Source organism: Perissodus microlepis, chromosome 22 (genome assembly GCF_051167445.1).
Source record: "Perissodus microlepis isolate ML-2025 ecotype Zambia chromosome 22, ASM5116744v1, whole genome shotgun sequence".
Classification (NCBI taxonomy): Eukaryota; Metazoa; Chordata; class Actinopteri; order Cichliformes; family Cichlidae; genus Perissodus; species Perissodus microlepis.
In genome coordinates this window covers 17,238,051-17,255,780 of record NC_140481.1, presented here as the reverse complement: position 1 = coordinate 17,255,780, position 17,730 = coordinate 17,238,051, and the positions used below count along the sequence as shown (strand labels likewise).

Sequence of the window (17,730 nt, the reverse complement as noted above, 5' to 3'; positions counted from 1 at the left end):
TTGAAGTATTCATTATTTTGCATCTCTGACGGCAACAATAAATCATATTCTAATGCAAAATGTGTTTTTTTTTCTCCTTCTCGCCCACAGAAGCCGTTAATCCAGCTCTCTTACTTAAACCAGGCCCAGGAAAAAGCATATCTGTGTCTTTCTCTGCCATGGAGCATGATGAAAAAAAAATTTAAATAAGAAGGAATGTTGTTGTAATGCAAAAAAAGTGGCAACATGATCATTGTAAGAAAACTAGACGATTCCTAGAATTATGAAATTACTAACAGCAAATGTATTTAAGAAAGACTGATGCCCTCAGGGGTCGGTGCGTTGGTGGTTCTTGGTGTCCGGGGCTGGGCGCTCAGGTATCTACCAGCTCACTCCCGGTGACTACTTGGCAGGGCCTGGTGCCTGTTACCCAGTCAGGCCTCTTCCGGGGCAAAGGGGACCCTCGGGCCTCTGGGCCTGCGGCTCGGTTCACTCTGGCACAGCTGGCTGCCGGCAGACACGCCACTGCAGACCCCTCTGGCTTCTGCTCCGTGGCTACTGGGTGACCCCTCATCTGGGGCTCTCCTCAGCTCTTCCCAGGAGGGTGGCACGATGCCCCTCCGGTGTTCCTCCTTGGGCTCTCGCACTCTGGGGCCTCTGGATGTCTGGAGCCTGGATCTCCTCCATGCCTGCTTCATGCCCTGGGGGACGGGGCTATGGCTCTCTACATCCTCTAGCAGACCATTACATGGGGAAACCTTTTGAATACAAGCGCGCTGATCCACACAGTTGTGCACACGGGTGTTCACTGTTCATAGACATAAACTACACCTTTATTGGCTGCTATTTCCAAGCACATAGTGCGCTGTCGGTCCTGCTTGCTACACAACAACATTCAATATTTAGTATTTACTGCTGTTTACACTTAGCTAGATTAACGTGATGGTGTTGTGTTTAGTATTTTGCTCTGTTTTTTTTGCTTGTTTTTTCTTCTTTTTCTCTCAACAGGTGATCCAGGAGATTTTTTTTCTCTTCTTGCTCTTTTTAAGTGCCCTTTCTCACTGTCCCTCTTCCCTTCTGTTTTTTTTTTCCTTCATCTTTCTTTCTCCCTTTCCTATCCCTCAGTCATGTCTGTCCCGTCTGTAACAACTGAAAATAAAATAAAATAAATAATAACAACAAAGGTAGATCAAATGGACCAATACGGCAAGGCCGTGATGATCTATTTGGCAAAGTAAATCCATTGGGTATCCTTGTTGGTCTTCAGACAACAATTCTGACGGCTAAAGAACCAAATGGGATAGGCAAAAAAAAAAAAAAAAAGACTCTGTCCCAACCTTTGCGATCCACTTGCAAGACTTCCACGGTATCCATGCGTGCTTCCGGCTACTGTGGAGGTCACGTGTATCCGGTTACTGTGGAGCTCCACAGTGGCTGCAGCCAGATGCTCTTGACACTCCTTAAACCAGGCGTTTCTGTCCGGATTTGATAATAGTTGAGCCAATTATAATCTGCAAATAAATAACAACGAATTTCAAAACATTACTAAGGCTGTCCCTCAAAACATTATATGTACAGCATATAATCTTTTTCAAAACCCTGACTATAGATCCCCTGACCTCCCTGAACTCTTGGTAAATGGGCATAACATTACAGCTAACAGTCTAAAAAACTCCCAAATTAGGGAATTATTTACTAATGTTTTTTTCCCTTATAGATCCAATCCAAATTCCATCTCACATCTGTTCTCCGGTGATCAAAAGAAAGAGATCAGAAAAAATTACCTAAAACTTCCCATTCCTCCCAAAGCTAAGGAGGTCCACTACAAAATCCTTTCTGGTATTTACCCTTCCAAAGAATTTCTCAGATGTCGCTTTGCTATTGATAATAATTCTTGCTCTTTTTGTGATGGGGATATTGAATCAACAGAACATTTATTTTATAATTGTATATTCTGTAAAGCCCTGTGGAACGATGTGCACTACTGGCTCTTTCCAAAGATTCCAAACTTACTTGAATTTTCTAAAAAATGATATTATCTTTGGTTCTCTAAGAAAAGAAAAGAAGCTTGAAAATGTTCTAAATGTAATAATTATTATGGGCAAATTCTTCATTCACAAATGTCGTTTTCTGAAAACAAATCCGTCCTTTTTTACTTTTCACAAAGAACTCTGCCTCTTCCTCTCATCTGTTAAATTTATGGACAAAAAACAAGGTCTGGTTCTGAATCATGTGATTATTGAACTAGATCTGCTAGAAAACCCCTAAGGTATAACGTTTTTTGTTTTTTTTGTTTTTTTTGTTTGTTTGCTTTTATTCTGTTTCGGGTTTTTATTTATTTATTTGTTGTTGTTTGTACTTCTTGTTCATTATCTATCTTCTATATGTTGGAATTCAGCCTGTTCTGATGCTATTTCGTGTTGGGAAAATAGAATCTTTGTAGAGATTGCCATAATTGTACATTTCTGTGAAAATAAATAAATAAATAAATAAATTTGATAATAGTTGACCTTTGACCCATTTCAGGATAAACCGGTTTTCCAGACACCTAATTGTACGTAAGAGGTTACACAAACATGGCGATGTCCTATTAATAAAATAATTAATGCAATTAATTAACATTAAATATAGTGGTGTGGTTGTTTGTGTGTCTGAGAGGGGTTACTTGAACCGGAAGTAATTGACCCTGTGCACGAGAAAATGCTAACTTCCTGGTTTGAGACCGGATGTGGGGTTGTACATTTCCGGTAGCTTTACTTTGCGGTCAATCGCTACTGCGAAGATATACTCCAAAATCATGTCCAAAACTCGAAAACGGAAAGATCGCGTTAAGTTACAAAGAGCAGAAGGTGGGAACACTCACCACTGTTGTGTCATAAAAAATTTTTGACGTTTAAAGAGTTTAGATCGATCAGTTGTTTACATCACTCAACACAAGCAGAACTGCATTACTGCAGCAGAATACACATCGTCCACATTCAGAAGCACATCTCTGTATAGTGACTGGTCTTATGATTTAAACAGGCAAATGTTCAGCATTCAAACTACAGGTGAAGAATAGTCAAACCAGATGTTTCCCCCATTATGTCGAGATCAGCTAGTCAAGTACACACCTACACAGCATGTTAAAAAACCGTGAAAAAAGCCACACAAAATGAATGATTGCTGGTAAGGGTTTCTATACATTAGTATGTACGAAGGGTATGTTGTGACTTACCTTAAAAATTACAGTGGTCCCTCGCTAATAAGGCGGTTCACCTTTCACCTCGCTGTTTCGCAGATTTTTTAGTGCAAGTTTGCATGCTTATTTTTTTTTACGTCACATTGTGTCCTGCGTCCGGATCGCTGCAGACATCTCCTCCGTGATGTCTCTCCTGTACAGTACAGAATCGCTGCATCGATCGCTAGCAGTGTGACTCTGAAGTGCAGTACTGTATGTCCACGATGTCCACGAAACGTTTTGCACCGTCAAAAAATAAAAGTGGCTACTTGATTTCACCTATCGCTGGTTATTTCTAGAACATAACACCAGCGATAAACGAGGGACAGCTGAGAAATATAACATTTGAATCCCTTTTCTCTTTTGCTCTGAGGCGCAGGGAAAAAATATCGACAAGTCGATGAACATCATTTACAGATATATTGGATAAATGCCCAAGACATCTATAGAAATGTAAATCGCCGCTTGATTCATTCATTTGCTTAACTTGTTTTGGACTGTAAACCGGGCGCGAATAGGACACCGGAAACAAAGCTCCCCACAGGAGTTTCCGCACCGGAAGTAGCATATGCTAACGTGCACATAGTCAATAAAACGACTCTAAAATATAAATAATATATAATAATATAATAATGCATTCATAATATAACATAAGCATATAGAGTTTATGTATGCGATTGTTAAACTGGGAATAAGATTAAATTTAAAATATATATTACGTAATTACGTATTCTGCGCGGGTCCACCGGGCAAGCAGGTGCAACCGACACTTCCGGTACACCAACATTGGTTGCAAGAAGCATAGAGGTTCCTCGTGCCCGATTGGTCTCGAGCCACACGAAGTAAGATGGAGATGTCGGGAGCCGCTGGTTTCTTCCTGTATTTCGCCTTCGGAAGCAACTTATTGAAAGAAAGGCTACAGCTGGCTAACCCGTCGGCGACATTTTATAAGACCGGTCGCCTGAAGGTGTGTACAATAAAAACAGCTTTATTATTATTGTATTTAGTCTTTATTATTGCTTCTGTAAACCACCTATTGGCAATGATGTGCCATCGAGTTTGTGACATTTAGAAATTATGAGAGATTCGGGGACCATGAAGCGGCTTGTTTGGTTGCAAACAAAATATATACATATTTTTAGCTTGGTTGTGCTGTGTGATAAATTGTTAACGTATTAATCTCTGTCTTAACTGTTCTCGTGGTTAATACGAACACCTCCAAGTTCACAGTGTAGTGATTTTGACATCACCTTCGTTCCCTGGCAACGTGAACGCAGCAGGGCCTCAGGTATTTTAGCCAGAGGTGTCGTCCAAAAAGTGATTTGTGCGTCTATAACCTGTCCAAAATGTTTCACTAAGATATAAATAATAAAGATATTTTAAGTGATAAAAAAGAACTAGATTGATTATAATGTAGGACGCAGAGTAGGTACAATAATGCTGAGTCATAAGGGCATTTATCAACATAAGCAAAAATATTACATGTAATAAAGACAAAGAAACATTGGAAATCACTTTTTGGCTCAGCAATAATAAAAAGTAGAAAAAATTAATAAACTGAAGCTTAACTTGGAAAACTAACAAAATAATAATAAGTAATAATGCAGAAAGCATAGAGGAAAATATCCCTAGTTTGAGTAGTTTGTAGTTTGGTAAAAATCTGTATTCACACCTTGCCCGATGAGACTTTGGATGTCAACAAGACTGTGAGCCAACTGCTTTGAAAAAGTTCTGTTTTTATTCTGTTTCTCCAGCACATGCCCTTCATATGCTGGAGGACTAAAACTGACACTGAAACTAATAAAAAAAAAAAAACTAAACTGAATAAAAATTCAAATTAATTAGAAAATTCAAAACTATAGGAAATCTGATGAGCTCATAATAAAATCAAAAACTATATACTTTAGCTGTAAACAGTAGCAGTCCTTCTTACTTTTTGTTTATATGGACAATTAAACAGTACAGTTATCGTAAATCATGCCAAAATTTTAAATGTGGTTTATATAATTGATTTGACTGGTTGCCGATGAAGCTGAGTTCATCTGAGAGTTGCACCTCCCCTGTTTGTGTGTCAGATCATTATCTAGCAAAAACAAATTTAAACATTAACCACGTTTGTACCAAGAGGGAGCTATTTACTAGTTATTTTCAACCCTCCTTTGTCAACGAGCGGTTTAAATGACGATTTATTATTTCTCAAAAGTCTTGAAGGAATGAAGGATATGGAAAACAACTGAGTCAGCCCCCTCCTGCATTAGCATCTTAGATTGGCCAAATAAAGGTTGCTGCTCTACCTCCTCCTCTCATGTGCCAGCTGTAATAACAGGTCTCGGGTGTACTGCAGTTTGACTCTGGTATAACAGCAAAACAAGCTCACGGGGGGCACTGCTGAAATCACAAACAACACCCTTCTTACATTATCACAGTAAAACAAAGAGACTTGGTTGAAATGCTGTTACTTTGTATCCAGCTGCAGATAATGTTAAAGGTAAGAAAAGTGTTTCCCACTCAGATGAAGAGCATTAGAAGTAGCAAATCTCCACATAATGACTGGGCATTGTTCTGTGTGTGTGTGTATAGGACTACAAACTGAACTTTGGCCTGTGGAAAGAACACATAGACAATGCTTGGCACGGTGGCGTGGCAACCATTGAGTCGTATCCAGGTGCAGAAGTGTGGGGGGTCATCTGGACTTTGAACAACGAACACCTCTCAAGCCTTGATGAGTGAGAGCCACACATGAACACGCAGCTATTGGTCCATTTCTGAGTTAATTTGTGTACTTTTAACCAACTGTTTTGTTTTTTTAATTTTTGTTCTTCTTTAGCCAGGAAGCAGTGAAGGCTGGTGTATACTCTCCACTGGAGGTCTCAGTGGAGACTGATAACGGGACCGTGCTCTGCAGGACGTATCAGATGAACAACTTCCACGCCTGTCCTCCCTCACCACAATACAAACAGGTGCGAGGAAAACACCCTGATTCTTAGAGTATGCAATGCAATAAGATACACTCACCCACCACTTTATTAGGTACACCTTACTAGTGCCAGGTTGGACCATCCTTTTTTCTTCAGAGCTGCTTTAATTATTCATAGTACAGATTCAACAAGGTGCTGGAAACATTCATCAGAGATTTTACTCTATATTGACATGACAGCATCACACAGATGCTGCACATTTGTCGGCTGCACATCCAAAAGGTGCATTACTGGACTAAGATCTGGTGACTGTGGATGTCATTTGAGTGCACATGATTTGAGTTTTGTGACGTGGTGTCTTATCCTACTGGAAGCTGCCATCAGAAGATGGCTACAGTGTGGTTATAAAGGCGACATACTCAGGTAGGCTGTAGCATTACACAATGCTCAGTAGAGGCCAAAGTGTGCAAAGAAAATAGCCCCCACTCCCTTAGTACCAGCGTGAACTGTTGAAACAAGGCTGGATGGATCCATGCTTTCATGTTGTTTACATTAATTTTTGACCCTACCATTGAACACTGCAGCAGAACTCCAGACTGATCAGACCAAGCCACAGTTTTCCCAGCCTTCTGTTGTTCAACTCATTAAGTTTAATTTTCCTCATTCTCCTCTGACCTCTACAAGATATTTTCACACAGAGTCTCAATTTCTTCTTTTGCAGAATATGCTCTGTAAACTCTAGAGATGCTGATGTGGGAAAATCCCAGATCAGCAGACCATCTGTCACCAACACGACACGTTCAGAGTCACTTAAATCACCTATATTTCCTGTTCTGATCTTCAACCATGTCTACATCTGTAAAAGCACAGAGTTTCTTCCATGAGATTGGTGGGCGATTAGAGATTTGCACTAACTAGCAGCTGAACATGTGTACCTAATAAAGTGGCCAGGGAGGGTTAGAACTACTGTACATTGCAACACAAATCTCTCTCTCTCTCTCTCTTCTTTTTTAAAAAAAAACTTAATATTTAACATAATATCTGCTCATGTATGCATCACGCTCTGTGTCTCACGTAAGGTGGTGTGTCTGGGCGCGGAGCAGAACGGACTCCCCGTAGAGTACAAGAAGAGCCTGGAGGCCGTTCAAACCAACAACTACAGCGGCCCCTCAATCCTGGACCAAATCCCAACGACCATGAACCTGAGATTAAACAGTTCAAATTCAGGTTCCTGAACTTGGAAATGAAAGTGAGCAGAAATACACCAGAATGAGATATAAAGCAGCTAATTGGTGGAGGAACTGTGGTGAGGAAGATATTGCTTTTTTGTTTTCTTTTTTTGCAGATTATGGACCTTTTAACCTCAAACATGATTATAAATGATTACCATTATATAACAAGATTGAGACTGAGATATAATTAACAGGACAGAGAAAACTGTTTTTTGTTTCACAAACAACTCTCTCATGTTATGAAAGTGGCACCACTGTGTGGACAGAACTTAATAATGCATGCAATTTAAGAACGAGACGTTTGGCTGAGCCCAGCACAAACCACGTCTTAATCACCGCTGAGCAAATAGATTGTGTTGAAAAATGTGTTTCATTTCGAAGACTAAAAATATGCAGCGCAGACACTTGTTACCACAGTGTTCCCCTGGGGTATATTAAACACTGATGACACACCCTTAAGACTCTACACTTGTCTGCCTTTTATTACACATAATGCACTGCCTGTATTATGACTTTAAACCAGTTTGTTCACTTCTGTGAGAAAAGGAAAAGAAAGAGGGGCCTGCAGTTTGTAATTACACACAGGGGGAAAAAAAGGAAAATAAAAACATACCTTGGGATGCTTTAACACAGCTTAATTAAAAATTACATTTTTATTACAAAATGAAAATAAAAATGGACCATTCGTGTAAAAGGAAACCATGTTATTTTGTTTACACCACAGTGGCTTTGGACAGTGTATTTATTTTAACGCCTCCCAATATTTCAATATATTTATACTCTTGGACTTATAGAAAATACAAGTATATAGAAAACAAAACAGAAAACCGATGCGGGGAACACCCAATAACACGTTCTAGGTTCTGCTGAATCTCCCGAGCAATTTCCTCAAATCTGAGGAAATGCGCAGACTTCACAATGGCACAAATTATAATTTAATCTGAAAGTAAAACAAAGGCTCATGCGGGGAACATGGCCAACAGCAAGTTCAGAACTCAAAACACTTATACATTCTTTAAAAGATTAACTTCCACGCTGTGAGATGAGCATTCATCTCAGTAGGTCCACATGAGCTGGTGAGCTGGGTGAGAAAAAAAATAAAAAAGATAGTAATCTCCTTAAACTGTATAAATGTTGAGGGACAAGTGGAGTGAGTAATCTTAAAAGAGCCAGTGGCAGAAATCAAAAGGCAAAGGTGAGAACCGGTTAAAGCAAACAAACAAACATGGAAAGGGAAAACTTGGTTTGATCAGCTTGTTTGTGTTGTGGTGTGCATCAAATACAAATGAACAAAAATAATGATTGCAAAAAGCAGCAAAAAGAGGCAGAAGCACTTAAGTTGAAGCCATTGTGGAAAGAGATATCGTATCTAGCTAAATGCAATGTATCAGACAATACACTTGGACCTGCTTTCCCACAAGGCTTTGCATTTCTGTGGAAAAATATGGACCACTGACGATGTACTGAAGTCAAACGAAGCACTAATAATGAAGGCTACATTAATAAACCACCCTCTGTTACAGGTAAGCTTCTATGTAAGGTTATACATCATCCATTTACAATGCATGATCAACCTCTCAGATGACTGTTAACACAAACGTGGTCATTATTAATGAGCTTATTTTCTTCTTTTAAATGCATTATTTTATTTTATTTATTTTTTTGCACTTTTTCAGGTTCCACTTTCACGCACTTCTGAACTCATTCCATCTGCTCCCCATCTGTGACTTTTTCATTTCCACTTTCGTCCATCGGTTCTGGTGCGTCTTCGCCGCTTTCCATCTCCTCTGTCGTGTCAGCTGCTGATTCGGCAGGCTGCTGCTCCGGGATGACCAGGTTGTGCTTGAGTTTGCTCAGTTCGGCCATGTTGAAGCCGAGGAGGATGCCTGCAGTGTTCCTCTTGAGACTCTTCATGCACTTGCTGCGTTTCTTGCTGAAGAGCGCCGCCAGCTCCGCCTTGGTGAGAGACAGCCTCTTGCACAGCTCTTCGGTCTCTGCTTTGGTCGCGTACGGGTTCACGTTGAAGTATTTGGATATGAAGTCTCTACGCTCCTCGCTGCAGCGGCGCTCCGTTGGGGTGGGCTCCAGCAGCAGCTTGACCGCCGTGTCGCTCTGAACTTCGGGCTCTGGCGGAGGCAACAACTTCTCCTGCTCTCGCTTCTTGCGCATGGCTGCCCTCTGTTCTCGCTCTCGTTTGTTGGCCTCGAGGACCTCCCGCCACGCAGCTTCCAGTCTCCTCTTCGACTGCAGCTCTGCTTCGGTTTCCGGAGGCTCTGTGGGGCGCACGATAGGAATCAAGCGAGCTGGAGCAACCCGAGCTGGAGCCACACGAGCTGGAGTTACGCGAGCTGGAGTCAATGTCTGTTTCATAGTCAGCCCTTGTGGTACTTGAAGGAAGTAGAGACCGGAAGCCTGATTGACCTGCTGAGCTGGTTTTGGTGGCGGCTGGGGTGCTGCAGCAGGTGTGGGTGGTTGTTGTGGCTTGGGTGAACAACGACATCGCTGAATGTGGAGCATCACAGCCTGCTGGGTGACCTTTCCTGTGTACACGCCGTTGCAGTATATGCACTTGAAAGCCTCCGTCTTGAGAATAGCGTGGATAGTGGGTGCTACAAAGTGCTTCTGTTTCAGGTGCTGTAAGTAGTCTGACTCCTGCTGAAACTTTTCATCACAAAAGGGACAGTAGGAGCTGTTGACTTTGACGGGTACGGAGCAGATTTCCGGGTGGTTGCTGGGCTGCAACTTAAAGAAAATCAGATCTAGGGAACTTGTGACCAAGGCGAGCTTGACCTCTGCGTCACCAAGGATCTCTCTTGGCGCAGAGGTGTGAACGTCAAAATAAGGGAACAGGATCCCTCCAGCACCCTTTGAGTAGACTCTGTACTTCTGCCTCAGGAAATCACAGTATGCCTTGCTCGTAGGATTGTGCTGCTTTACATGTTCGATGAGCTGTTTGATTGAGAAGAACAAGGCTGAGCAGTACAAGCAATTCAAGCCATGTAGCAGGTGCTGGAAGACGCTCTTTTCTGATAGTAGAATTTTGCAGGTTAGACATTTCACAGTTTTGTCAGGCATTTTTTTCAGGAATGCAGCTCGCGCAGCTACACTTTCTGACTTGGACGAGGAAGATTTTGTCTGGTGGGCGACCTCGGTGTGCATGTCAAAGACATTGGAAGGGAAGAGTTCATTGCAGAGGGGACAGGTTATCCATTTCTTAGTTTGTGGCGTAGAATTTATTTGTTCAACTGACTTGAGGGCAGTACTTGTGCTGTGAGAGACTGGCACTGCTACTTGCAGGGGAGCAAAAGTGTACGTGGGCATGCCGTTCACCTTGTTGCCAGTCGGGATCAGGTGACTCAGCAGAGACTGTGAAGTCAACATAGTACCTTGTAGGCCGATTTGGTTTGTTGCTAAACTGTGTGTAACTGCAGCAGGCTTGGGTACAGCCCCAGGTCCAGCTGCTACGTTCGCCTGCAGTCCCGACTGAAGGAGGATCTGCTGCGCTTGTGGGGTCTGTTGTGCAGGAGCAGGAGCTGAAGGAGGCGCTGAAGCGGGAGTTAAGGTCACTGGCGCCTGTTTTAGAGCAAGATTAGAAACTGTGGGAAGCTGGACCATAGGCGGTCCTTGGGGCAAAGCACTTCGGAGGGCTATCGTGGCACCGGGCTGAAGCAAACCTTTAGCCTCAGCACTAGCTAGCTGCACTAGCGCTGAGGCCTGAGGTGGCAGGAAAGCTTGGTTTGTTCCAGGGGCACAGATCAGAGTGGTACTGTTTGCAGTCCCTTGTACTTGCTGTAATGTCACTACAGTCCCAGCAGGTTGGCCGTTACTTGGCAAGACCAAAGATTTACTATTGAGCATTTGAGGTTGCTGTGGTTTGGGAGCAATACTTGGGAATGTCACAAACAAACCATTCCCATTAGGAGTCGGTTTAACAATGTAGTTCTTATTCTCATAAATCAGAACCTGCACTTGTGTGCTTACTGTATAATGTGATGGCTCGATGAGCATGTGATGCAACATTTGGTCTAGAGTTCCAGTGTTCACCTTGCACATCTTGCAGCAATACACTTTGACGGATGAATTCCCCTGAAGGTGCAACCTGTAACCGATGTACTGCTCTGCCAAACTCTCCATGTGCTTCAGAATAATGTGCTTCTTCATTGCAAAGATAGAAGAGGTGGGAAACGCACATCTTCGACACTGATACCTCTCGTTCCCACGATGGGTGGGTAAAGACGTTTCCCTCTGCAGCGGTATCTGGGTGTTTGACACAGGGAGTTTGGCGTGGAAGAACAGCATGTGCTTCTTCACAACCTTGGGGTGGCCGATGAAGACGCACTGTGAGCAGGGTGTCAGTGCACAGAAGGACTGGACGTAACCGTGGCAGCGGGAGACATGGCTCCTGAAGTTGTAGATGTTTTGTGAAGAATACTTGCACAGGCTGCAGCACAGAGATCGAGACCGATACGGCCACTGAGGACGGAGAAAAGACAATGAAAGCGTAAGAGGAAGCAAAAAAGTGCTTTTAAAGAATCCACAGCATGAGAAATTGTTTTTTTTAAATATCAGGTTTACCTTCTTTTGCATTCTGCTGTAGTATCCTTCCGCAAAATCCATCCACTCAGTTTCCTGAGAAGCATCATCTTCATCCGAGTTTTTCTCAGAGTTTTCATTTATTTCCTGCACAGAACACACACACACACATTTTAAATAAAAGTAAAAGCACTGTGTGAAACTCCAGCTTACCAACTTCCATTTACAGCTGTGTTTAGCGAAGGTTAATTCAGTCTAATGCAGTTATGCCAATTCATTATTACCCTGCTCACTTACCCAACACCACAGACATCTCTTGACAGTTATCAGGCCACATCACATCACCCAACCCCACCTGTTGCCATGACAACAACAGAATAACCTAGATATGGTGTCCCCAACCGCCAACCCTTCACTTCAGCCTGCATCTCATGTAAAACAAAGTAATACAGACTTTAAAGAGATTTAACTGTATTTATTAAAAAAAAAAAAAAAGCAGACAGAACACAGCTATGACAGATTGTAAGCCTCATGTTCTACACATCTTCCTCCCAGCAACAAAAACGATATTTACAGTCACTCGAGGTTTAAGGTGATAAAGATCATTGTCACAAACTGAGCATCTGAAGTGTGAAATGTAGGTTCAGGGCCTCTCACTGAGAGGGTTTTGGCCTTCCCTCCAGAGGAAAACCACAAGAACGGTCATATAAATATTTTTTCAACTGACTTTTTTTATTTTTTAAAGCAGGCTTTTATTACTTAAATATTTTACTCATCAAATTGCTAAAAACAGCAAAATGAACGGATTTGTTTTGAAGGTTAAAACTCAAACTCTTTTTCCTCATCTACAAGCAGACCAATCATGCTCATTTGCATCCTCAAAGACCTTTTTTACAAAGTTTGTTCTCGAGTTCAAGCGAATCCTTTCAAGTCATTTTAGAGGCAGTTCCCTCAAGACATGTCTGAGGTATCGTGTTCACAAGAATAGGACCGATGGGCAGACGGAAACCTGAAAACAGAACACCTCCAGCCAGGCCACTGCCACCAGCTGCAGCAGTTTCTGAGGCCTAAAAACTCTTTAAGAGCTTCTCTGTCCTAAAGCAGCTGTCATTACTTTTTAATAGTTAAAACCTAATTTATAGAATTACACCAGGAACCAAAAGTTATATCCGAGTTTGCGTCAGAAGATACGGTGGCCCTGAGGTGCCAAACACACTGCAACTTAAAAAAAACAAAAAAACAAAAAAAAAAAACAGCAAATAGAAAAACGCTGCAAAAGAACACAAAACATAACAGAAGTGTTTCTGTGGAGCCAAAAAAAAATAAAGATGGAAAAGCTGCAGACTTGGCAAGCTAACAGTAAACGGCTAATAGCTTCTTTTTCTTCCTCCTAGCATTATTCCCGCTCTGCGAGGTCCGCTTTTCTGCAAAGCCACCTCCATTTGACACGGTCAAGGGCATCGTTCAGGTTGGCGCTGATCTTCTTCACATAGTCTTTAATTTGGTCCATCCATCACCTTTTTGGTCTGCCCCTTGGTCGCCGAGTCGCAGTGCTGTTCTTGTCAACAAGTTTTTGTCACTTCTGACCACGCGCCCATACCATCGCAGTCGCGCTCCTTGCTCTTCTCCGTGATTGGTGCTATGCCCAGCCGCTTTCGGATGTTAATGTTCATGAGGTGGTCCCACCGTGTCACGCCCAGGCACCACCAGTAAACGGCTAATAGCAAACATGATTATATGAATCATCCAATTAAAACACACATTACCTGCACCTTTTCACTTCCGTAGATGCTCTGTCAAAGTAAAGCACTTCTTTTGTGTTTTTTGAGATTTTGTTTTATCTAATCCCGTTCTATTTTTTGTGCTTTTGCAGTTTTTTCCCCATTTGCTGTTTTTTTTTATAAAGTTGCAGTGCATTGCATCGTCAGAGCAGAGACAAGCAGAGCTACTGAGCTACAAGTGATTCCTTGTGTCAAGGGAGCAGCTGAAGCTAGTTTTGTAAACTGTTACTGCAATAATGGATGCAATTAATAGTTAATACAGTATCTTGATTTTTAACTGTCTAGCCTAGTCAGTGAAAAATGCCCAACTTGTTTAGTATTTAACAAAGCATCATACAGTCTCCCTGTGAGTGCTACTCTTATGTAAACGTGAGATCATGACGATTGGATCCATTTGCACTTTACAGTGTAAAGCTGTAAAGCAGAATCAGTGATGAGTTTGTGTGGATGCAGCAGAATGGGATGAGTGTTTGGGATTAAAAACCCCATTTGCAAAATATTTTGAGAAGTTGGGACTAAACAACACCCAACATGTGAGAACTTAGGAGGCAAACAGCTTCATATTTTCCTCATTCTTGCTTGATGCAATATTACCACCTCTTTTTCAACGACGAGTACAAGATCTCTGCAGTGGGTGACATTTCTGGAGCACAGGCAGGCCATTTTAGCTCCTGAACTCATACTGCAGAGTCATGCTGTTGGAATATATACCTAATGTAGGTTGGCATCATCTTAGTGAAATAAGCAAGAACTTCTCTGAAAAATGCTGTAACCCAAACCTTCTGTACTGTCTGCCGTTTGTTTTGGCTCTCTGATAAGCAACAAGGTCAGCCTAGTTGCGTGTTGACAGTACTTCCTTATGTGAAGAGGATATGAAACTATAGCTGTAACGTACGTGTCCCCACTGAAGTGATGTTCTGTCATTGATAAATCTATATTTTAACATATTATTAATTCAGGCAAATTTCCACAACACTGGAAACAAAATAACAACTGTTCATATTCTTGATCACTCGCAAACATGTTGGTTTTCTGCACATTTTTGTGAAGTATACAGACTTGAATATGGTACATTCAGATTTTCCAAAGTAGAACTGCAATACCAAAGTGGGCACATTCGAGACAACAAGCTGGGCGTACTAGCTAAAGCTGGGACTATATTTTCTGCAACTGTAAGTCCGCTCGGGTCCCAATGATGTAAATTTAGTGTGAGGGTCCGTGTGGATGACTGCACACCTGGCCATTTTCTGTAACCTCACTGAATTTACATTGCAATGCACGAACTACGCATGCTCGCCAAACTATCTGCAAATCTGATGTCTGATTAAACCCACAAATCATTGTTTACCGAAGCTGTATCACACGTAAAAATGTGCACATCAGTCTCAGTTTAAAGAAACTCTCACAAACTCTGCTGATGTGATGCTGCAAGAATTTATAACAAGTGAAGGAGGTGCTATGACACACAATCAGCAGTAGGCAGATGCTTAGACTTCTTTTGGTCTGAAAAATCCCAAGTCACGTTCAGAGACATCAGGACAACATAAGACTGAGATTCAGACACATCGTAGATCTACTCGACTTTAACAGCTGTATTGTTTCAGAGACGTCAGTATATTATGTAAGTATTATCCATCACTGACAGAGAATGAAAATAAACAAAATATGTCAAAGTGGAATTTGAGAGCTGTGTGCACCAATCTCTGTGCACAAACTACTGTTTATTATCAGTTCGTGTCCTGTGTGTGTGTCATGTAATGAGCGACAACAGAGCCTGTCCCACCAACACTTCACCTTAACTTCCATTAAAATATCGACAACAGAAAAATGCAGGATTCAGCTCTCAACATTTGGAGGTGACCAGCTTCACACAGCAGAGGTGGGCAACCCTTACCATCAAAAGAAACATTTTTGACCCTCCCTAAATATAACAGCAATGCTATGTGCTTGTTTGTTTTATTTTTCTCTTTTTGCTAGTTTGTCATCCAGATCAAGCTCACTGAATCTGCTAATACAGTGTAAGACTCTCCACTTTCCTCTTAAATGTTTCCTCTTTTGGGTTGGAGTCCATAACAAACAGTGGGAGGGACTTTGAACCCATTTATTTTTCTACATCCATGCCAGGTCCAGCAAAACTTAAGGTGGTGTAGGCTCTGATTTAACTGATTCATTTTTTTGTTTTTTTTAAAGGCAGAACATTTTTACAACTGGAAAATGTAAAACATTACTCACAAATACAAGAACTAAAAATGAAAAATAACTACTCCATAATAAAGTCATTTTTTTTTCTCCTCTCTCTTTCTTTTGTCTTAGCTGCAGGGAGCAGGAGCCACACGTTTGCCAAACTCGGCCCAAAGCCTTGGCAGGGCACTAACAGCTGTGAGCCACCCCCTGTGTCTCTGGCATTTCTAATAAATCAATGAGTGAAGAAAATCCACTGAGCACTCTGTCCTCTCTGATCCCGGGCCTCCTTAGGGCAACTATCGCAGCCACAACCAGCGCAAAACCCTCAAGACGCCACATTTTTACGACAATGTAGATGATGAAACACCCAAATGCTGCAGTTTTTACACTGAGGGCTACTATTCTTTTTGAAGAGACTTCTTCTTATACCCAGCCATGTTGCTGAATGGTCACCAATTAAACTAATTAGGTATGTTATGTTTTTATGTTATTTTCAAACAAACATGGGCTAACGCATTTCTGAAAATCAGCACGTTCTGCTTTCTTTCTACTTGAGTTGCTGTTACTAGAGCAGAACAGAGTAAAAAACACTCAAGCCCAGAGATCTGTCAGATTATTCTCCACGACAGAAACCTACCTTCAGCAGGTTCTGACAGTCTTCCAGGCCGATCTCACTCAAGATGCTCTTCACTGCCTTCCTCGCTTTGCGGATCTTTTCGATATTTCCAACTGGGACCTGATACATGATTCCTCACAAGCCCTTATAAAGGAAAATAAGTTTTCAACTGGTTACAAAGCATTCGTGCTCTTCTATTAATTCTAAAATAATTATCAAAATATGCTTTTATTGCATTTATAGTGCAAACATACATCATATTTCCCAGCCTACAAAATTAACATTGTTTTTACTTGTAGCATCATTAAATTAGTAAAAATATTTTCTGTAGCTCCAAAACAAGTGAATAGTATGGTGAAAAGGTGAAAATGGCACACACTGGGCAGAATAACAAAGGTTAGCTGAGGTCAGGTAATGTATGCAGTATTACATCAATAATTTATAACCCTATTATGCCAATAAATAAAACACATAAACCGTAAATGAAGATGGAATAACGGACGGGGTAATAATGATGTAGTTAAATAATCCACTGCAGCATAGTAACAACCTGCCTGTATTTAGTACTGATTGATGAGAATCACAGCATGGCTGAATATGGGTATAATGTCTGCACAGGCTCTGTGGTAACACAAATAAAAGCCGTAACAGTTAGTGTGCATCAGCTGATATCACTCTCAGCATCTGTGCAAAAACACCAGCCGTTCGCCAGTGAGCACTACAAAAAAAGTTATTTTTAGTCAGTTAAAAGTGCGAGATTTAGATCACCTGTAAACTAAAAGCCTGTCCCCCTCACACATGCCATCCATGCTAACACTACAATGTGTCTGCTGGCCGCACTGAAGTCCTAAAAAAGCCCGGGGAGGCACGCTGACAGCAACAAGCCGGTGACTAAGACGGCGAGGGCGCATCCGCCTACTCGAGGATGCCCACAGCCTCCTCGCACATATTTACCTCGTCCAATTTTCAGCGTAGATTAACGTTAGTTGTCGCTGTGCCACCACCGACAGAGCTAAGGGTTTTCCCACTTCCACCGGCCCGCAACTGTGTGTGTCAGTGAGCTGCGTCTACAGGCGGTGCTGCGCGCAGATGCTCCCCCGAGCGGCATTCGCTGTCCGTGCACACCGCTCTGCGAACACCCTGCTTAAATATGAAACGTGATGTTTGCGAAACCACTCCGGAGACAAGTTATTTTTTTTCTTTTTTGGTCCAGCTTTTGTCCCTTTCTTCCCCCCTATTGAGGAAAAAATGGCGCTCAAGTTCAGGA

The 17,730-nt window shown here is 41.8% G+C and overlaps 2 protein-coding genes across 2 annotated transcripts; one reads left to right on the top strand and one right to left on the bottom strand.

The window, feature by feature from the left end:
• Positions 1-3,945: 3,945 nt before the first annotated feature.
• ggcta (gamma-glutamylcyclotransferase a) lies at positions 3,946-7,808 on the top strand. Its single transcript, XM_084919504.1, has 4 exons — positions 3,946-4,166; positions 5,780-5,925; positions 6,027-6,159; positions 7,197-7,808. The coding sequence occupies exons 1-4, from the start codon at positions 4,047-4,049 to the stop codon at positions 7,350-7,352; spliced, it is 555 nt and encodes a 184-aa protein (XP_084775630.1). The 5' UTR covers positions 3,946-4,046; the 3' UTR covers positions 7,353-7,808.
• adnp2b (ADNP homeobox 2b) lies at positions 7,805-17,730 on the bottom strand. The gene is made up of 4 exons (XM_084919503.1): positions 17,418-17,730; positions 16,485-16,607; positions 11,925-12,029; positions 7,805-11,822 (listed from the first exon to the last, which is right to left on the bottom strand). Exons 2-4 carry the CDS (start codon positions 16,590-16,592, stop codon positions 9,051-9,053), a joined length of 2,985 nt encoding a protein of 994 aa, XP_084775629.1. The 5' UTR covers positions 16,593-16,607; positions 17,418-17,730; the 3' UTR covers positions 7,805-9,050.

Coding starts and splice junctions, on each gene's coding strand:
- ggcta (XM_084919504.1), top strand. CDS start 4,047: ATGGAGATGTCGGGAGCCGCTGGTTTCTTCCTGTATTTCGCCTTCGGA. Junction 5,926..6,026: donor CACCTCTCAAGCCTTGATGA/GTGAGAGCCACA, acceptor GTTCTTCTTTAG/CCAGGAAGCAGTGAAGGCTG. Junction 6,160..7,196: donor CCTCACCACAATACAAACAG/GTGCGAGGAAAA, acceptor GTCTCACGTAAG/GTGGTGTGTCTGGGCGCGGA.
- adnp2b (XM_084919503.1), bottom strand. CDS start 16,592: ATGTATCAGGTCCCAGTTGGAAATATCGAAAAGATCCGCAAAGCGAGG. Junction 12,030..16,484: donor ACTGTCAGAACCTGCTGAAG/GTAGGTTTCTGT, acceptor TGTTCTGTGCAG/GAAATAAATGAAAACTCTGA. Junction 11,823..11,924: donor ACAGCAGAATGCAAAAGAAG/GTAAACCTGATA, acceptor CTCCGTCCTCAG/TGGCCGTATCGGTCTCGATC.